The sequence below is a fragment of the Ciconia boyciana genome, chromosome 10 (genome assembly GCF_034638445.1).
Source record: "Ciconia boyciana chromosome 10, ASM3463844v1, whole genome shotgun sequence".
NCBI classification, from domain to species: Eukaryota; Metazoa; Chordata; class Aves; order Ciconiiformes; family Ciconiidae; genus Ciconia; species Ciconia boyciana.
This window is the reverse complement of record NC_132943.1, coordinates 31,421,253-31,441,756: the sequence shown is the minus strand read 5'-3', so window position 1 is coordinate 31,441,756 and position 20,504 is coordinate 31,421,253. Positions and strand designations below refer to the sequence as shown.

The window sequence follows — 20,504 nt, the reverse complement described above, 5'->3', positions numbered from 1 at the left end:
AAGGTGAAACAGACTTCCCATGCTATCCAGATCATTCCTTACCATTTCAAGAATGTTCTGTGTGAAACATTTTCTAATGTTTTCTCTTGCCTGATATTTTAAGTCCTAGGAACTTTGGATACTGGCTCTAAATGAAAGCATGCAAGCGTCTGTGGAATTTGGAACAGATCACATGCCCAATAATAGTGTCTTTGCTGTCATGAAGTACATAACTCATATTAAAGACAACATGCATATAGCATTATAAGTATGTAGTATACTGTGATCAACATCAAGTACTCCCAGTTTTTTTAATAATTGTGATGAAATAAACATCTTCTTTCCAATAGCAAAATACTATAAATAGTGTAATTCAAGATAGTTCAGATTGAGCCTTGATGTGCTGTGATTTAATTACATCTTGCTTTTTTCAGATGTGTTGGAAGAGACCTTCAGAGGCTTAGGCTATGACGTTCATTGTCACAGATATTTAAATATGAACACCATGAATCAAACATTGCTTGAAGTTGCAAGGTTGCAGAAGCACAGAAATTGTGACAGCTTCATTTGCATATTGGTCAGCCGAGGAAGTCCTCAGAGCATCTTCTGTACAGACCATACCTTTTCTGGATTCCCTTTGGAACGAATAAAGAAATACTTTACAGCAGACTCATGTCCTGAACTCCTAGGAAAACCAAAGCTTTTTTTTATTCAGAGCTACATTGTGCCAGAAAATGAGCAAGAATATACTAGTCTGTTGGAAGTAGATGGGAATGATGAGAAAATCATTGCTAACGCAAAAATCCCTTGGAAAGTCACTATCCCCCAAGTAGCAGACATCTTTTGGAGTCAGTGCAAGGTGGATGTGTCTACACTAGAAAAATCTCCCAGTTCATCCTCATATTATCTGCGTTGTCTGGCTGAGCTACTCCGCAATCCTCATAAAAGGTAAATTTAAAAAAGAGGAAAAAATAACCCTTTTCCTATGACAGCCTGCTGTCCTAGAGAAAGAGAAACCTTAAGTTTTATCCCGTCTGGTCCTGAAAAGTGTCTTCATGCTGTGTCATAGGTTAAAAGACAAGTATATCTGATCCTGGAACGTTGGCACAGGAAGGTAGTCTAAAGTAGGAGTGAAGTTTCTGATTCTGGAGGGTAAATTAAAGTGTGTTATGGCACTGGGGCTTGCAGAGTGAGAAGGGAAGAACCTGTCCTGAGTAACATATGTCAGTGCTTTAGAAAGGATTGGAAATCTTCCTTCTCCAAGGTAATGAGGCACACACCAGGCTTCTGTCAAATTGAGGATTGCCTTTTATCATTAAGAAGGCTTCTGCTTGCAAATATAAAAAGTCAGTGCTAAGTTCAGAGAAAAGGCAGTTGAGAGGGAAGGATTTTGTCCTTTCTTTAGATCTAACTAACCCTCTCCTCAGGAAGTCACTAGATTGCCAATTTGCAATCTTGAATTTAAACTATCAGAAAGCTTGAGTCTATCTAAAGAGATTATCAAAAGGAATCTGAGCAAAAATCAGGTACGTTTGGATATATAACTTACCAACAAAAGTTTTCTTTGTACAATTGATCTACCAGGGAGCTAGCAACTGTTTTTCAAGGTAGTTGCAGGGTTAACATTTAGTACCTTTTTACAAACCCTAAAACATTGTAATGAAATCACAGATCATCATGTCAGCATAACCAATATCACAACAGTGATTTGGGTTATGACAGATTGTTTCCAAAATGCATGTTCAGCCTTGGATTTTAGAGGTGTAGCCTCTGCAATAAAAACTGAAATTTGAAACTTTCTCCTTGCTGAGTCTAAAGTTGTCTTCTCTCTTGTGGATTCTTAAATGGTGTCTTGTTTCATTCTCTAATAGAAAGCTTTTACTTTTGTTGCTGCAGGAAACTCTCTATATTAGATATCCACACGGAACTGAACAGAAAAGTCTATGAATGGAATAAGACCACTGACCCAAGCCAACAATACTCACTTCTGCTCCAGCACACACTGAGGAAGAAACTTTTTCTTTCTCGCACTTGACTGCTGTTGGAAAGGACATGTCTGAAGTGGCTAACAAGAAACACTTAGTGTGATCCAGACAGTTTCACACATACTTTTACTTTATGCATTGTTATTCCGTATATATCTAAAGTGTCTATTGCTTCCAAACCCAGGGATTTAGACGCATTTTGGTGTATTAAGGCACTAGATTTTGTATTTTAATATAGAAGGCTCTGAAAGCTTGGATGAGAATGGCAGCTATTTTATAGCACTGCAACAGATCTTACAACCAAGTACAACAGGTAAACCGAGTGGAAAAGAGTTCTAAACTGTATAGCTGTTGGGTTTTCCAGGATTTTGTGTTTTTATTGTTTCATTGGTTGTTTTTTAGCATACCTATTAGCAGTGCACTGATCTAGGTTCTTCTGTTGATGCTTAAAACAAATACAAGCCAGTGCAAAACACTGAAATTCACTGGGTACTTTCCCCAGCACCTAATAATGGAAAATGTGTCAGGAAAGAATGCCTACCCAGCAATGCCAGTTCTTCATTAACGAGTTCTGGCTTGCATGCCTCCACAGACTAGCAAAACAGAAGGAGGAGAGAGGTGGTCTTTTAAATAATTTGTATTCCGTCTGCCTGCTGCATTAGAGGTTGTGATTCACCCAGAACCCTGTGTCGTCAGTACTGTCCACAGCACACAAGGGTTATATGTTAATAAATGAGACAGCCTGCCATGTTTTGGGCTATCTGTGTTTTCCACTGATGCAAAAATGAGTCCACATGTGGCAGGGCTTTCCAGTAATCTACCACACAGTTAAAAAAAATGTGGGATTTTGGCAGATGTTTTGTGGAAGCTGAAACATGATTCAGACTTGTTGCACCAGGCATAGTTGTAAAAGTACACTTTATCATGTTTGAACCTAAATGTTGTGTAGCAGCCACTGGCTCTTAAGACTGCATTAAACTCCCCACCCTCACTGCTTTTGCTTATGAAAAATGATATGTCTTTATTAATTTACTTTTTTTTCAAGTTGCCCTTGTTCTTCTGAAATACACGAGTGAAAATTGTCCTAAATATAGAAATTTTTCTCCACTGGAGCAGACACCTAACATGAAGAGTTCAGTTAACATGCTTGTTACATAACAGTATAACCTGGATGAGTTGTATTGAAACTTACTGTCACTGAATTTATGGCATTCTCTTCTCTCCTGAAGTAGGCCACTTGCAAACTTTTAATACTGCTAATACAGTCTCCTGTCCAGGAAAAAAATTCAAGGCCTTGGTGTGCTTTGCTTGGTTTCTGGTGTAGTTACACGATACCTCCTTCTGGCATGTGTTTCATGCAAGCAGAAAGGAAAGGGGTTTTTGCTAATACGGGATATGATAGTTCCTTGAGCAAATATACTGCAAAAAGATTTTTTGCTAGTGTAGCTGCATTTGATTGGAGCAAAAAGCAGGTGTGCTTACATATATAACTTCACTAACAATGCTTTTCATTGTAGACCAAGTCTAACAGGCTGCTAGCCTATTGATACTATGCGTTGTGTACTATCAGTATACATTAGTATATTGATAATAATTAGGAGGGCTTGGCCAGTAAACTTACTCTGGTAGCAGTGACTTTTTATTCCTCGATACTATGTTGTACTTCTTACGTATTTGCTTGACATCATTTTTATCAACTTTCTTTTGAAACTAGGCTTCTTAAGTTTCATTCAGAAAAAAACAAATGAGTTTTCAAGTAGCTTTTATAATTGAAAGTAAAAATCACTTCTCTTTGGCAAAGAGTAGATATCGAAGTCTAAAAAGTGCTCAGGAGTCCTTCCTTGTTATGTGATGTAGACACAGTCTTTTCCTGGCTTAAGAGGTTCCTAAACTGCTGATTCATGAGGATTGTTAAAGAGTATACCAAGAGGAGAAACCCACTGAACAAGTTTTGCTTTATAGTCTATCCATATAAAATGTTAAGATTAAAATATGTATTTAATGTACCATTTTGTGTAATATATAAAGTACACTTCATATCATTTGGATTAAATCTTCACTCGTTATCTTTTTTTTTTAAGTTTATGTTCAGTTTTATTTGCATGTTAACTCTAGAAGGTTACATACATGGTTGTGATGAGAAGAAATTTTTGCACAATTTAGAAAAATAATTCACTTGTATTGCAAGCCTAGGCATTCCATACTTTTCTCTTTCCACTTCATAAGCTGTAGTGTCCTCTTTAATATATGTAAGCTTTAGTATATGGAAACTTTTTAATAGCTTTGAATTGGGAAATGCAACCCAAAATTTTATGTTATACTGTGGGTACATGTGTTATTTGTGTTACTGTGATTTTATGTAGGCACAGGCACAAGAGGAAAAATAGAAAATAGTATTTTGCAAAATTCAGACATTCTCTAACAGCTTGTTCTCTATGAGCGTTAACGTAAAAATACTAAATGCAATTTCATGATATTATAGGTGTGGAAATAAATGCATCATAGTGGGGCAGGGAGAGGGGGCAGGTCTTCCTTTCAGCTTACTGTTTTCTAAGGAAGGGCCTATTGAACTGGTCCTTTTCTTAAACTAGTGCCATAGTGCTTCTGGCTTTAAAAATACTTTGTGTCTTAAAATCACGTTCATATGTATTCCACACACTCAAGTAGAGAACTTACTGTGTTGCATCAACAAAAGGGTCTGTATTATATGTGATAGGTAATAAAAATAGCATTCATTTCTAACCCTGAATATTTAATAACTGACTATCTTACAATAAAATACAGCACGAGTGTAATTTTGAAACTCTACCTTGCTCATGTTTCATGGGATAAGAGAAGCATACCCCATGAAAGCATACCCCATGTTTCATGAAGCATACCCCATGTTTCATGGGGTAAGAGAATCTGCATAAAATGACAGATTTGGAATCTTAGAAGTTACTACCTGTAGTGGCTGGTAAATGAAGCAAATGGTGTAAAACAAATATGTTTTCTGTGGTTGTAGAAATAAGATGTGATTCCTAGTTATCATATATATGTATGTGATGTTAATAAATGTGATTTCTTTCACAAATTAACTTCACTTTTTCCCATTTCCCTTACTAGCTTTTGCATGTGATGAGCACTTCTGCTGCCTTATAGACAACCAAAAGCAGGGAGAATGGAACCAGAGGAGGCAGAGAGATGAGGGAAAGAAATACGGAGATTTCAAGCAGGAACAAGAAGGGGAATGGTAGGGAGAACCAAGAGAAGAACAAGTAGGGAAAAGAAGATTTGGAGGAGAAATACAGCATTAATATTGGAAGGAGAAAGAAGAAAACAGGAGAAAAGGGAGAAAGGAAGTAAGAATAATAGTGGCTGTCCTTACAGGATCTAATGATGTGGTGGGTTTTTGTGGGTTTGTGGTTTTGGGTTTTTTTGAGTGATGCTAAATACAACTATTTACTTAAAATATTAGCAATTGGATATATTCTGTTTCTGATAGTTTTGTGACAATGTAGGTTTGGTTTGGGGGTTATGAAGTGTACATGTTCTTCACCTTAGTGCATGACACAATAAGTAAAGTCCATGTCTCCTTCCTTAAGAAATGACGAATAAATGCCGTTTTGAAAACTGTAGAGGCTCCTGTAAATAACCCTTGCAGTGAAAAAGGAAGGCAGTCTCTTTGTGTCTGGCTGCTTGGGTCGGAAGTGATCACAGCCATCTAATGACCAAAGAGTTGTGGGGACATGTCATGTATTGTGCAGTATTCATGGATGTCAGATACTGATTTTCCACACTGATGTCTTCACCCTCAGTAGATTCTTAAACCATAGCAGTACTCATTCTACAATTATTCATCTAAGCAGTATTTTATTGCCTTGACACCACTTTCAAGAGTGGCCTCTTTCAAGAGTGGCACATGGGTAGATTGATTCCCTGTACTCACTGCATAGTGAAAAGTAGCACTGAAGTCAGTATTTATTAACACGCAGGGATTTTGTGATGCCAGCAGTTGTCTTGTCACCTCTCCCATACCTTTTTGTATTCCTCTGTACACATGATAGGGACTGTCTGTTCTTGCTGTACTGTGCACCTAACATTTGAGTCTGGAAAGTGACTGCATGCAGGGCCTCAGTTGCATCAAGTTGTACATGTATTGCAGATAGAGTGGCTAAATGATACCAAACTTCATTCAATAGCCAAAAGAAAAGGAGGAAAAGAATTAATTCTGGATCCATCATGAGTTTAGGGTGTTAGCACAGGAACATAAAAAGTGACGTGCTGGTGAAATTTCATGGTCACCGACTGCCAAAACGTCTAGTTTTCAGAATCTGCTGTTGAAGAAGATAAAACAAGCCACTCCTCCTCTGCTCCTGCATTGTCAGTGCTTGGGACAAGGCTGTCAGACGCACTGCTACATAGCACTGAATTTCAGTTTTGCTTTCTGATAACTGAAGTAGACATTTGTTGTACTGCTGTATATGCTGTATACATGGAAGAGGGAAAAGAATTGGCAGAATATAGATGATGCCTTTCAGTGGCTCAGAAGGTGTACCCATGAGGCAGGAGATTCTGTGGTGGTTTGCACCAGAATTAAGTTGCATGTTTTTTCTCAGCCACCTACATTGATGTGACTGAGCCATAAATCCAGTTTACTTTGTACTGTTACATACTTGTGTCTCACAATGGTTGCCAGCTCATTATCCAGAAAAGAAGTTACATTCAAGAGGAAGTTACGGTGCTATAACAGTTGTAGATGCAGCATGCTGTATGTCTGATCTCCGCTTTCAACTCTGCATAAGTAACGGTGGTTCCTGTTACAGATACCTGAGTCAGAGAAGCTTTTTATGACAGTTTCTGAGAATTCGTTCTGATATCTAGAGTTTTACATTTCTGACATGCAGGATGATGTTGCTGAGAAGAAGCTGCCATCCGTGTTGATGATGTGCTGTGTATCTGACAATGTTCCAATTAAACTCTGTCTCCTGTACTGAAGTGTTTGACAGCTTTTCTGTGGCTGTTTTGGAGAATGCCTTTTTTCAGATTCTGTATTAGAATCCATAAGACATTGCAAGTATTTTAGGAATTCTGTTTTTGTGGTTTGTGCCTTTCTGTACATGCCATATTTTCAAATTTGTGTTACTCTGAGAGTGTATTTTCAGTGTTTTGTAGAAACATCATAAGAAATGTGATTCAAATCTGTGCCATTACTAAAATAGCATCATGATTTAGCAAAATTGGTGCTGTTACTATTACTAAATGACTAGTAAATTATAAATGCTGGATTTCAAGCTGATTTTCTGAAGAAAATTTCTGCATGCAGTCAGACTGATTGTCCCTGTCTCCCTCTAGGCCACAGAATAACTCTTGAAATTCTTGGTCGACTCATCTTGTAGACCTCTACGGCTTGTTAAATTTGGCTGTGAAGTTCTACAGCTCTATAAAAATGAGCTGACTGAATAAAAGATGGCAAGCCTTTTAGTTTCACCAGATAACTCGGCCATTGTTTGTGTGTTGGCATGAGCAAGGAGACTCTTCCCGTTCTGGCTCCATTGAGCCAAGGGTGTGAGTTTGCTTTTTCACTATCTTTGCGGGACAGACCCGCATAAAAAAGGCATTGAAACCCTCTCCCACAAGCACTACTCTGAAGCTTCTTGTCAGTTAAAAAAAATGCCTCTCTTCTCGTTTTTGCCACAAACGTTCGGGGCTTTCTTGTGATGTAGCCTGCTTTAAAATGGTTTGACAGCAAAAGCGAAAAGAGTTACTGGTCACTTCTTGTATTTCGTCCTGCAAGTGTTGTCGGTTGCTATCTAGCGAAGTTCCTCGTCCAGGGGGAAGGGCAGGAGGTTCACAAGCCCTGAGGCCGAGTGCTGGGAGGGCCGCGGCCCGGGCTCGGCCGGAGAGGCAGGGCGGCCCCGCGCGACCGCTTCCTGGCACTCGGCCGATCCCCGCGGGGCGCCGCCGCGCTTCGTGGGAGCCCGCCCGCCCAGCGGCAGCGGCGTCGCGCTCCGCGGACGTACCCCCAGCTCCTTCCCCCTAACCGACTTTGTCCCACTCTCCGCCCCCGCTACTGGGGATGCCGCCTCCTTCGTGCACGGCCTCGGGCTGGCGGGGCGGCCCTTCCCGGCTTCGGCAGGGCGCAAGGCTCCGCGCTTCCCGCAGGGAGGCCCGAGGTCGTGACTCAGCAGTTGGGCACGCACCGGCGGCTCGCGGCTGGCCGGAAAATAAACCGGGAAGCGCTGAGCCCCGCCCCTAGAGTAGCTGCCGGGAGAGGGGACGCGGTCGGCATTCATGTGAGAGGTAAGAAAGGGGGGACCGAAGTGGAGAGGGAGCAAAGGTAGACTTCAGCCTAAATCCCGCTCCTTCCGTCCGGTATTGTCCCGCTGCTTCCGGGCTGCCCGCGGGGCCGGAGCTGAATACTCCACTTGCATGTGGAGTTGTGGGCTGGGCCTCGTCATTCCCTTGTGCTCCGTGGTTTTGCATTATTCTTAAATCTTTTAGTCTGGCAGTGCCCCAATCAATAAAACTTTAAAGGAAAAAATAGTAATTTGATAATCCTCATTGCCTATTTTATGTGATTTTCCTTCTCTAAGGATATATCACAAACCAGAAGTTAGAGACGCTGATCCATCACCTTTCTGTGTGTTGATGTTCTGCCTGCTAATATCCTGCTAGCTCTAGCTGTAAATGTTAGGGTGAGCCGTGGCAAACTTGGGGAGCGGGTAGGTCCTGTGTCCCGTGTGTGTCAGGGCTGGGTGTTTAGCATCATCTCGTTTTACTGGAATAGGGATTCTTTGCTCGTTTTCTTTCTTTGCTTTAGGGCTCTGTTATTTACCATGATGTTTTATAAATGGCTTGTAAAATGCATGAAGTGGTAGAGGGTTCTAAAAACACTGTAGCGGTAAGTTGAGCAGTGGATGAGCAGGCAGTGAGCTGGCAGTATTTCCTTTCGTTGTAGTGCTGGGAGAGGTCTTGAGGGTATTCCAAACTCAAGCAGAAAATGTTTGGAGTGAAAAAAGCTTTCCAAGAATGCCAGCAACACAGACTTGAAAACTTTTAAAGGTAGATGAAGGAATTTGTGCTGGATCTTGCTTCCGTTTCATTTGCTGATGAAATGACTATGTACACCTGGTGTACACACAACTTGCCCCTGTTCTCCTAAAGCGATGATTTTTTAAACTCATTTAGTTGAAATCTTTGGCTCTAAATTCTGAATTGTCATAATTCAGTTTGAACCTGGATTATATAGGCTTGTTAGTTTAGGCAGGAATTGGTTTAACCTAAGTTATTCTGCTGAATTTAGTTGATTAAAGCATCTAGATAGGGTTTTAAAGTAGCTTTGAGCTAAATGAATTTGAAGTCTGGTTTACTGTGAAGTGATACAATTCCTGTGTGTAGATAACAGGCTGAGATCTGAACCTTTTTGATAGCAGTTTAAGTGAAGAGGGTGTCACAACATATGTGATTTCATATGAGGAGAGAAGGAACGTGAAGAACTATTATGGAGCTATGGGAGAGTAAGTTTGAATACAGGAGAAAGCAATCTGACCTTTTTTTGTGCACAGGCTCTGACTTGTTACTTAGAGACAGGACATGATTCAGGATTCCTGGGTTCTGTCAAACCTCATTTCCTAACTGGGCATCTGGACTTGGGGATTATATTTTCTGTCTGCTTCTGAACATAAAAATGCAACAGTCCCTTCTTTGTTGCCCCCACGTGCTGTGTGGTTTATCTGCTGAGCTGTCCTCCCAGATGCTTCAAAGGCTTCAGATTCAGAGGTTCTGTCCCTACTTTGTTTCCTTGATTTTTTCTTGTGTTTCCTCATGTAGAAAGCTTTGCTGCTTCCAGCTGCTCTAAACAAAAGAATAAAGACCTACCTGCTTATTTGGGCAGAAGGCACTGAAGCACCTTTTTACCTATATAACCTTCCACAGGCAGAAAAGAACTGCCTAGGCTACATGGAAGAAGTTGGTGTAGTGGAAGGGTGATTAATCTCTATTAAACTTCAGTAAGGTCGAGCTGCTTGTGCAGAGCCTATTTAGAATGAAGTGCTGAGCACTGTTACATTGTAGTTGGGATTTACTCATAGTGGAGGCTTCAGGGTTTTCCTGTGCCAAATGTGAAACACAGTCTGGTAGCAAGATATGACTGGGAGTGTATGGATATTCTACAGCTTCAGCTTGAGTGTCAGGCTTGTAACAGAGGAGCACCTCTGTCCTTGCTTCAGCTGGGATAGAGTTAATTTTCTTCCTAGTAGCTGGTAGTGCTGTGTTTTGGATTTAGGATGAGAATAATGTTGATAACACACTGGTGTTTTAGTTGTTGCTAAGCAGTGCTTACACTAGTCAAGGACTTTTCAGCTTCCCATGCCCTGCCAGCGAGAAGCTGGGAGGGGGCACAGCCAGGATAGTTAATCCAAACTGGCCAAAGGGCTATTCCATACCATATGGCATCATGCTCAGTATAGAAACTGGGGGGAGCTGGCTGGGGGGCAGTGATCACTGCTTGGGAACTGCTGGGCAGGGATCGCTGCTGGTCCTCGGTCGGAGGGTGGTGAGCAACTGCATTGTGCATCAGTTATTTTGTATATTCTTTTAGCATTATTATTATTTTCCCTTCCTTTCTGTCCTATTAAACTGTCTTTATCTCAACCCATGAATTTTACTTCTTTTTTTTTTCCCCACTCATCTGGCCCATCCCACTGTGGGGGGAAGTGAGCAAACGGCTGTGTGGCGTTTAGCTGCCTGCCAGGTTAAACCACAACAACCTCCCTGCTACAGCCAGAAAAGAATGAGCCCTTGGACTGCAGATCAAGGAGTATGTGTGAACCACTGTGCTCTCTCCACTGAGAGTTACAATAAGTTACTGCATGGACTCTTCCCACCTACTATGGAGAGAAGCAAAGATCTGAATGTGGAAGGTGCTTGAAAGAAATAGAAGAACTTAGGGACCTCTTGAGGTCATTTAGCCTAGTTTTCTGCTTAGAGCAGGGCTAACTTCAAATTTAGACTGGGTTGTTCAGAGCTTCTGCCAAATCTGGTCTTGTAGTCTTGTGTTTGGAGAAGGAAGTAAGTTTCAAATTTATTTAAAAGGAAACTCCTGTTATGCAGAGAATTCAGGGCTTCCAAACAGCTGTTGGATGAAATCTTATTACAAGGATTGTTGTATTGAAGATTCAAGTGTTACTAGTGTTTGCTTTCTACTTTCAGGCAGAGAGACTGTTGGTTCCAGAAACATGGAGGATAATGTCAGCTTGAAGTTCCGTCAGCAGCTTCTGCTCATCGACGAAAACCTGGTGGCTGAAGATGTAGCAGCTTTAAAATTTCTCTGTACTGACTTGCTCCCCTTCAAAAAACTAGAAAATGTGAAGTCAGCAGTGGACATCTTTCAGCTTCTCATGGCTGAAGAATATCTGAATGAGGAAGATACTTTCCTACTAGCTGAACTCTTATACAAAATTAAATGTCACTCCTTGCTTAAGAAACTTGGTTATACCAAGGAGAAAGTGCAAGAATGTCTGCACGAGAAGGGAAGAGTGTCTCTGTATAGGTAAGCTTGTAGTGGGATTCTATTCTCTCCATTACTGCCATCTATGCCATACTGTTTCTCTTTCCATTTTTAAATTCTCAGATTGCTTTTAGTTTCTACACCATCTTCTGTTCTGCTTTTATCTCACTGGATCTCTGTTACAGGCAGATGCTGTATGAATTGTCAGAGAACATTACCAATGAGATGTTGAAGGATATCATATTTCTCCTGCAATACTGTCTTCCAAAGCGACGGATACCTCTTGTATGTGAGGAGAGAGCCAAATGTGTATATGGTGGGAAGGGAAGAAGGCAGGAGGGGAAATAGAAGGAAAAGCATGAAGAGAAAAGTATTTGGCAGAAGAGGGCGTAATCTGCAACTAGGCTGGTCACAGTATTTATAGGGTTACCAAGGAGGAAGCTGTTGACAGGTAACTGTGGAATTTGGTGTTTTGTGCCAATGTCACAGTCCACAGTCTTGCATTAGACCATAAAAGGGTGACAAATCAAAATCTTCACCCATGAGCCATGTCCAAAGGAGATTCATGTCCATATGTCATAGGTACTGTTTCACAGCAATAAAGCCTTCTCAAAGCCAAGAGTCATAAATACGGTTTGGGTGAATCTTTTTAAACAAGGCCATAACAAGTAATAACGCAACCAGTAGCTTTCCATGGAGCAACATTTCCACCTCCCACAGCAATGTAAAATTGACTGTCTGGACCTTGTTGGTAGGAAGCAAAGCAGATAATAATGTGATTGTTTGAGACAGACAGGGCTGAGGCAGGTTTTGAGTTCTGAGGAACAATAACTATATTTTTACTCTCTCCTTTTGGCTGTCAGTCTGCCCTGGAATTGCTGATTTTATTGGAAAAACAGGGTCTTGTAACTGAAAACAATGTACAGATGCTGGAGGAAGTCTGTATGAAAGTTTCACCTGATCTCCTGGAAAGAGTAAACTGCTACAAAAGGGAAAAAGGTGAGAAATTCAGAGCCAGGGAGTACGTTGGCTAAAATGCAGGAAGCACTAGAAGGGTCTGGGCAACTGAACCTCAAGGTCCTATGTGTGCATTGCTGAAACAGGAGCTAGAGTGGGATCACTCATCTTCACGCACAAATTTGGCATAACAGTCCCTAGCTTGCATTACTTCCTAGCTGAATTCCAGTAGGATGTGCTGGAATATCTGAGGCCACACAGAGCAGTCCAGCACATACAGAACATGCTGGGAAACTGAAAATCTATTTATAGTTGTGTTGCACTTCTCCGTTTCCCCATGAATAGTACTGAGATGATGATGACTGTCCTGTAAAAGGCACTTTGTGATGTATGAACGTACACTACAACAAGGCAGTTGCCTGCTAATAAGCTGGCAAGGCAAACTGTGTGTGCATGTGTGTCTGATACATGGTAGGCTTTATTATTAAATGTGTGCTTCACGTTATCAGGGGTTATACTGCAGTTTGTAATATTCCTTCATTTAATGTCCTGTGGAGTGACCATAAGCATACTGGAGAAGAAGTTCTGGGAAACAACTTCTGGGAAGTACAAAGCTGTGTCTCCCCAGTAGGTGCAAGGGCACTCAGCGTTTCATTAGTTCCATTCCCCCATGCTTTCTGACTGTGTTTCAAAGTTGCTTTCAGTAAGTATAGATCCGCATTTGCCTAATGTGCAGATTCATACTGGTTTAACTAAAAGGCACTTGGTTTCTCTCATTTTGTCTCTTTCTGCTTTTAGTGTCTCTGCCTCAGCAGGAGAACACTCTGCCAGTCAAGGAATCTTCACTGTCTCACAGTGGAGACATCAGAGTATTCACTTCCCCACAGGTACACTGGAGTACATACTACCAACTTGGGTTTTAGTGGTTTGGGGGGTTGGGTTTTTTTCCTTGCCTTTATTTTGAAACTGTATTGGCTGTAAGATTTTTTGCTAAATCTTCTTACTTGGTTTAGGAAGGGAACAAGCATATTTGTTCAGCATGTAAGAAATACAGCTGCATATAGTATCAAATAGTGGAAGCCAAAAATACTGCTATTGGTCACATGCAATTGGGGAAAAAATTAATTTTAGGAAGAGAGAGGAGTGAGAGAAAAAGCTAGACAGGTGCCTTCTAGAGAATGGGTCAGTCAGTTGGTGCTGATTTTTAAAGTTTCGGCTGATCAACACTATCTCTAAAGGCCGCCACCGTACACTGATGATCAGTTCAAGCTGCTGCTGCTGCTAAAGGAAGTGGTCCCATTTTCTCAATGTGCCAGTCCTTGATCAGTTAAACCCCTCCTGCAGCTGCATGATGAATCAGATTGGGAAACTTATCTGGGCTATAACTGATCTCTTTTTTGGGGAAGAGAAGAGTAAGGGGGAGAGTTTTAACCCAGTTCTGAATTAGGAAAACCAATGATCTTTATAAGGATACTTCCAAGAAGTGAAGTTCTAGTAGACAAAAGCTGAGGAAAACCAGCTATTTAGTATCCGAAGGGTTTGCATTATTGCTGCTTTGAGCTATAGTTGCTCTACATGTGCAGAGGGTTTGGGGAACCCTTCACACATGGCACTTGGCACAGTAAGAAAGTAAATGTAGTTTTATTAAGAAAACATAGATTTAAAAGAATTTTTAAAAAAGACTGAGACTGTTTCCGTAATCCTGATGATCAGGTTTCATTTTTCTTTAAAATGATGAGAGGTTATACACTTTTTCCATGCTGTATAATAAACCATTGACACTTACTGCTGGAAGATATCTCTTAGGCAGCAACTAGAATCACTAGTTATAATGATTTATACTCAAATAATTGACTATCCAAGAGAATTGATATGGGACTATGTTGGGACCTTTATTTTGTTTATAGTGACTGCCTACCCCTATAGTGAGAGGATCATTTGGAAGGGAAAGAAAATTCTTTGCTGTTTCCCTTTATCCTTAAGAGAAAATATAGTTGTTTCCAGCTCTGTGAGATTTGCTGTAAGTGGGGAAGTCTTTTGTAATTTCATTATTAAATGCTTTGCTGCTCTTAGGAATTCAGTATTTTTCCTACTCACTACTTAAAGAACTTTGTATTAAGCCTATTTTGCTAAAATCACTATGAAAACTTATTATATATAATAATGTTTTTTAACGTGGTATTCCCCCCGCTCAAAAAATAGGAGACCTCGATCAAATCTGTCAGTTCTAATATCAATGGTAAGAATTTCTGAAAATATATTTGGTTTTTTTACCTTCATGTTTAATGTTGCATTCCTTTACTTTCTCTGGGAAATTTCTAGCATTGGTTTAATGCAACACACTTACCTTGCTGTCTTCTTGGAAGGGTCTTTTGCTTTCTGCACAAATAGATTTGAAGGATTTCTGTTCTTATATAAAAGAGGCAAGAGAAAATTGGCAAATCCTGTGTACTTTGTCAGTTATTTACTAGAAACTAACTAATGTGCTTTCTGGGAGGTGAAATAAGGGCTGGTCTGATTAGAAGCAAAAGGATTTCTTTCCTGAAAATGAAAAACAAGTTTTCTGTTTAAATATCCCTGGAAGGACAAGAGAATGGGACACTATGACTGTTTATAAAACTGAGATGTTAAATTTTTGGGTGCAGGATTTTACCTCTGACTTCTTTTGCTGTATAGATTGTTATGTTGAAGAGCCTGGGAATATTGCATGGTAGAGATTAATGTTTTGAATGCATTAAATAGTATATGATTTGTACAGAAGGAGACAAGCATTTTAGGGCATTCAGAAGGAGAAGGAAATAAAGCAGCAATAAATAAAGTTACATTTTTGGATCAGATCTCTGAAAAGATTCTGTACAAATAACAGTGGGTAGTTTGCATCCCTCTTTGTGACTCCACATCAGATTGCCCACTTGCAAAGTATAGCAGTACGACATCTGTAAGCTCTTTTCCACTTTCAAGCTCTGTCAATACAGCCTTGCCCTGGAGGTTGGTCTGAGAGTTATTATCAGTGATTCAGGAACAAAAAAAAAAAGTCTGCAATGGGAGCTTCAGTAGTAACATTGCAGATCCTTCTTACAATACAGTTTATTTCTAAGCTGATTTCCAAATGAAAAATTCATTTGAATGTCGCAGGTAGAATATATCCTTGTACCATGGATATCTTTGTTCCACAATACCAATACAAATAGAAACCTTGCCTTTGTCACAAAAATATATATAATAAAAATAACTGGAGACATATTCAGAATAGATCCTTTGAACATGACGATGCTATCTCATACAGAGGAATTACTTCTTTCAATGAAACAGTATTTCAAATACAAAAAGTGCTGTATTGTAGCTAAACTCCTGTTTGCTACATCCACCAATACTGGATTTATCTTCATAAATATCTATGCTGGGTTTTTTTCCTAGATAACAAAGCAGCTAGTCTTACACAAGGCTTCTCTGAAATGAACCTGGAGCTGCCTGGAGAATTCAGCAATGTAGAAAATGAATCCAAGGTTTGAGATGATCTCTTAAATCCTTCTTTTTGAATACCTGGGTGTGTGAGGTCTTCATCCCCGTAATGACATTTATCATGCAAGGACATGTGAGATGTCTGTGTGTCTCATGAAGTTTTTTGAGTTGTCTGATCAACTGGAACTTTTTAGAGAATATTTGAACCTTGGAGGCCAGAAACTTAGCAATATTGAAAGGTGTGGTGGAGGCAAAACAGGCATAATACCTTTGATGTTATCCACACATCAGTGCATCTGCTTATCTTCCTGATACAGGCAAAATGTTTGGCATTTTCTTAAGTTGTGCATTTTGGAGATGGCAGTAGAATGTGCAAGACACGGAGACAAACATAGCTTTACAGTCCTCTCTTTCTGGATCTGGCTTAGAAAAAGTTTCAGGGCATCTTGAAATTAAAAGTGATAAGGGGTAGCATGCAAAGACCTTGTGAGAAGGATAAAAGAAGGCAAGAGTTTTTAGTTAGCTATTGCAGGCATGTAACAGTCTTCCTCAATAAACCAGAGGTCTTGGTACAGGAGAAAAGATCCCTTTTGTGAGATCCCTTCTTGGAAGCCTTATGTGCACTCTTTAACCTTGTACAGCAGTGTAACCACTGAATTCTCCCTCTGGCTTTTTCCTTCTGATGGGCATGGATATTGAGGGAGCAAGTTGCTGCATTTGTTTATAGCTATTTAATTTCTAATAGTTAAAGTTCTATGCTGTAACATCTCTTTTCATCACCTGATGTTCAGGCTGCTGTAGCAAAAGTGCTTCTTGCTGCTGTTGAAGGAGCTTGGAGTGCTGCCTTTGTTTTGTTCTACTAAAATGCACAAAAGCAGGTGTTTGTTGCTCTCTCTAGTGAGCAGAAAGGAACTTGAGTGATAGGAGTTTTTGATTTCAACCTGAGGTTGGACTTGAAGAGATGGTACTTGTAAGTTTTGGTGACTTTTCAGTTTTTAAAATGTTCTTTCTTAAGCGTGGGAGGTAACTTTTAAGTCTTAGGAAAACTGGTAGTGTGGCAGGTCTGTGCACTTCTGGGATGTCTGTTCTGCTTGCATCCCTTTCCAGTGGATTAGTGTGAACCACCTGCTCCAGGTATTCATCGCTACTCTCTGGGAAAAAAAACAACTCGGATGTCTAACATCCTATAGTTTCACTGTGAAGCCTCTGCCATCTGAAGTTAAATTACTGTCATGACATTGGAAACAGCTGGGGACTTCTATCTCCAACACCAATTCAGATTGCAGAGTTTGTCTGCTGAATCCTTCCTTTTGCATACAGATGACCAACCCAGCTGCTAAACCTTTCCTCTGCAGTTTAATGGTATGGTGACAGTGTGCTTGAGGCTTCACTCCTGTCTTTTCACACAAGGGGGCACCATTGAGTTCCAGCTTTTCAAAAGCAACCCACATTCTTAGGTGCCTCTAATTTTTGGATGCCAATTTTGAGACATGTTAAGGAAATATGAGTAAGTTGAATAAATTCCTTGAGGCTGTAAGCTTTTTTCCTCTCCTTTCTACAGAAGATGACAAGCTACAAAATGGATGGACCACACAGAGGATTTTGTCTTGTTATTAATAATGTTAACTTTGATAGGTGTCTTCAGGAGAGGAAGGGTTCTTGCAAAGATGCTGGTAAGTTACTGAAGTGAGATTTTTGGAAGATTAGTCTCTCTGTTTCCTCATGTGAGTTGATTGTCTAGTATTGCTCTATATTTTATTGTCTATATTTTAGTTAGTCAATATTCTTAAAGAGTAAAATGTTTAATATGTGTTAAATTATGTCATTGGTATATCCTAGGGGAGAAAGGGTTAAAGCATGAATAACCACTGAGTTTCTGATGCAGTTGAATCATTCATGAATCATTTTAAGAATCTCTTTTTACTTAGCCTTTATCTATAGCTATAATAAAGAACTAAAACTAAACTAAACCATCCTTCTACGTAATATAATGCAAAATTCCATAATCAAGCAACTCTGTGCATACTTCTTATTTTATTCTGTTAATTCTGTTTATCTCTTGTGTATGAAACTCTAATAGTCAAAACTGCAACTGGAAAATAATGATGTGAGGAAGGTTTTGAAAGATCTCATCTGAAACTTGGGGCTGATTCCTCATATTTTCAGGTGTCATTTGTGAGCTCACTTAGTGTGTCATTATACATTGAAAAATGTCATTGTATTTTCTGAAACTTGTCTAGAAAAATCCAGGAACTCTGTGTTTGAGCTGATGCCATCTTTTTTTATTCCAGTTAACCTTTAGTTGATACTAGTGTAAGGAAAAATCTCCAGAATTGTCAGGGTGTAAGGTCTTTCCCGGTTCAGATTAGCTTGCATGGTGACTTCATAAAATGGTTTTCTACTGCCTCAATTTTTGCTTTTATCTTTCTTTTAATTACAGGGGAACTGGAACGAGTGTTCACATGGCTTGGTCTGGATGTGAGGACTTACACAAATCTGACATCTCTGGAGATTAAAGATCTCATGCGAACTTGGCAACAGTTGCAAGATCACAAAGACAGGGACTGTTTTATATGTTGTATTCTGTCTCATGGAGAGTCAGGAGCGATCTATGGGAAAGATGAAGAACTTGTATCAATCCGCATGATCATGTCCCACTTCACTGCCAAACAATGTCCACAGCTGGCTGACAAACCCAAACTCTTCTTTATCCAAGCATGCCAGGGTAAAGAGATACAGTGTCCTGTCTATGTTGAAGGTGATGCACGAATTCCTGACTTGACTTCCGTGCAACAGAGCATTTCTCCTTCTGAAAGTATTCCTGAAGAGGCTGATTTCCTCCTAGGCATGGCCACAATTGATGGATATGTCTCTTTCCGGCACATTGAACAGGGTGCTTGGTATATTCAGGCCCTGTGCAGCAAGCTACAGTTGTTGGTACCAAGGTAAATACTTTGCTTAGCTCTTCCATGAAAAAATGGGAGGAACTTCCCCTTTTTTTTCCCTCAAAAGGCAAATTCACATAGGAACACTAACCCATGTTCTGAGGTGGGCAAAATTAGTTAAACTGATGATTTGTTTGCTTGACACTGATAAATTTACATTAGCACTGCTAGTACCATAGAGCTAATCTGGAGAATGTGAAGTTTATTGTGAAAAAAACTCAAAACCTCCCATCTATATTCTTTAAGGCAAAGTCATCTGTTTCTTGAATGGATTTAGGTAAAAATATTTTCTTCTATTATTTTTCTTTACTGGTTGAACCAAGCAAGACAGAGGAAGAAAAGTTCTTTTGTTTTTAATATGACTCAAATTACAACAAAAGAGGAGAAATTTGGAGAAAAAGATATGTTTTCTTTTTTGTGTTTTAAACATTTATACTGTATCTTCTAGATGATCTGGGAGGTGTTAAGTGCAGTACCATCTGCTCATTAATAAGTCTTTTTTTTTATTTTTGCTCTCCTTCTGGCTGTAGGGGTGAAGATATTTTGTCGATTCTTACAGAAGTTAATGAAGATGTGGGCAGACGTGTTGACCGCTTGGGGACAAAGAAGCAGATGCCCCAACCGGCATACACCTTAAGAAGAAAATTTATATTCCCAATACCTAGAGACCCTCCTCCTTCACAGCAACATTGAGGCTTTTAAAATACATCCTTTTATCAGCACATCTCATTTAAATGCAATTCACCACACTACCTGTTTTAAGGCAGTTACCCAGAATCCTGAAGAAGTTAGCTTCAAGGCAAAGGCTCCTAAATTTTTTGCCAAACAAACTGTGAAACTGGAGGAGACACAATTAAAACAATCCGTGTGCCAGCTATTTATATCATCTATATATTCAGAGTTATCAGGGTTGGGAGAGGCATGCTTCTGTCATGTTAAACGTTTTTGTACCTGCACAGACTGCAGATATAAAAGCGTTTTATTGACAGCTTAAGGGTTGGATGTAGCCTTCCATATCTAAACCAGGATTGTTAATGGTCTGGTTTAGGCTCATTGTGTTTTATTTTGCAGGCTAACAATTTTAAATCCTGCCTCTAAATCCACTAGCTATGTTCATAGAGAAAGACAAAGGTGGGAATGAAGAAGAGAAAGCTTAAGTAGTAAGTGGAAAAGGATTTCTTCCATCTCTAATTTAAATTATGTTTAACTTAATGGAGAACCAGTTAACTGTTGAAATCAGTAATTTGTTCCACAGTGCACACTGATACCATCTAATGGCTAACATAAACCTCATGTACAATGAGATCTTTCCAAAACTGAGTAAAGCCATAATGCCATGTAGTATTCCCTCTGTGAAACCTGGTGAACTGTCATTTCCCCATCTTCTGGGAAGAAAATTTAGGGTAGAAGATTTGCACACTATGAAATGTGGCATTCAGCAGTGTATCTGTATAGGTTTATCAGATTGATTAAGTTTGTTAAGCATTAAATTTTCTGATTATTGTTTCTTGTTTTAAGATCTAAAATGCAGCCATATGAGAAACAAGGCTCCTTGTTGATTAAGCTTCTAACAGCATTTTGTGATTTAACTGAAATAATGTCATGTTGTTTTGTGATGAGCATTTACTATGTATGTCTGCGTCCTTCCTGTTTGTTACTGCATTAAATTCAAATTTCTTTATAAGA

General features: G+C 39.7%; 2 protein-coding genes across 10 annotated transcripts in view; both read left to right on the top strand.

The window, feature by feature from the left end:
* The window catches only part of CFLAR (CASP8 and FADD like apoptosis regulator), a 21,709-nt gene extending 16,672 nt beyond the window's left edge, over positions 1 to 5,037 (top strand). For all 5 annotated transcript variants that reach the window (XM_072874943.1, XM_072874941.1, XM_072874939.1 and 2 more), the window contains 2 exons: positions 414 to 927; positions 1,876 to 5,037. In XM_072874943.1, the coding sequence (XP_072731044.1) occupies positions 414 to 927; positions 1,876 to 2,014 (653 nt within the window). In that variant the 3' untranslated portion in view covers positions 2,015 to 5,037. The remainder of the gene's footprint in view (positions 1 to 413; positions 928 to 1,875) is intronic.
* Positions 2,140 to 20,504, top strand: LOC140657624 (caspase-10-like). 5 transcript variants are annotated; one of them, XM_072874935.1, is made up of 11 exons: positions 2,140 to 2,277; positions 5,070 to 5,305; positions 11,157 to 11,496; positions 11,640 to 11,739; positions 12,318 to 12,453; positions 13,210 to 13,298; positions 14,614 to 14,650; positions 15,829 to 15,917; positions 17,435 to 17,546; positions 18,314 to 18,818; positions 19,349 to 20,504. In XM_072874935.1, the coding sequence occupies exons 2-11, from the start codon at positions 5,194 to 5,196 to the stop codon at positions 19,509 to 19,511; spliced, it is 1,683 nt and encodes a 560-aa protein (XP_072731036.1). In that variant the 5' UTR covers positions 2,140 to 2,277; positions 5,070 to 5,193; the 3' UTR covers positions 19,512 to 20,504. The 5 variants fall into 5 exon arrangements, with proteins under 5 accessions (XP_072731036.1, XP_072731034.1, XP_072731037.1 ...); XM_072874933.1 differs by lacking the exons at positions 2,140 to 2,277; positions 5,070 to 5,305 and adding exons at positions 7,832 to 8,246; positions 10,662 to 10,867; XM_072874937.1 differs by lacking the exons at positions 2,140 to 2,277; positions 5,070 to 5,305 and adding an exon at positions 7,836 to 8,246.

Excerpts from the sequence above, each read along its gene's own strand:
- LOC140657624 (XM_072874933.1), top strand. The coding sequence starts at position 10,738 with ATGAGCCCTTGGACTGCAGATCAAGGAGTATGTGTGAACCACTGTGCT. Across the intron at positions 11,497-11,639 it reads GGAAGAGTGTCTCTGTATAG|GCAGATGCTGTATGAATTGT; the intron begins GTAAGCTTGTAG and ends TCTCTGTTACAG. Across the intron at positions 15,918-17,434 it reads ATGTAGAAAATGAATCCAAG|AAGATGACAAGCTACAAAAT; the intron begins GTTTGAGATGAT and ends TCCTTTCTACAG.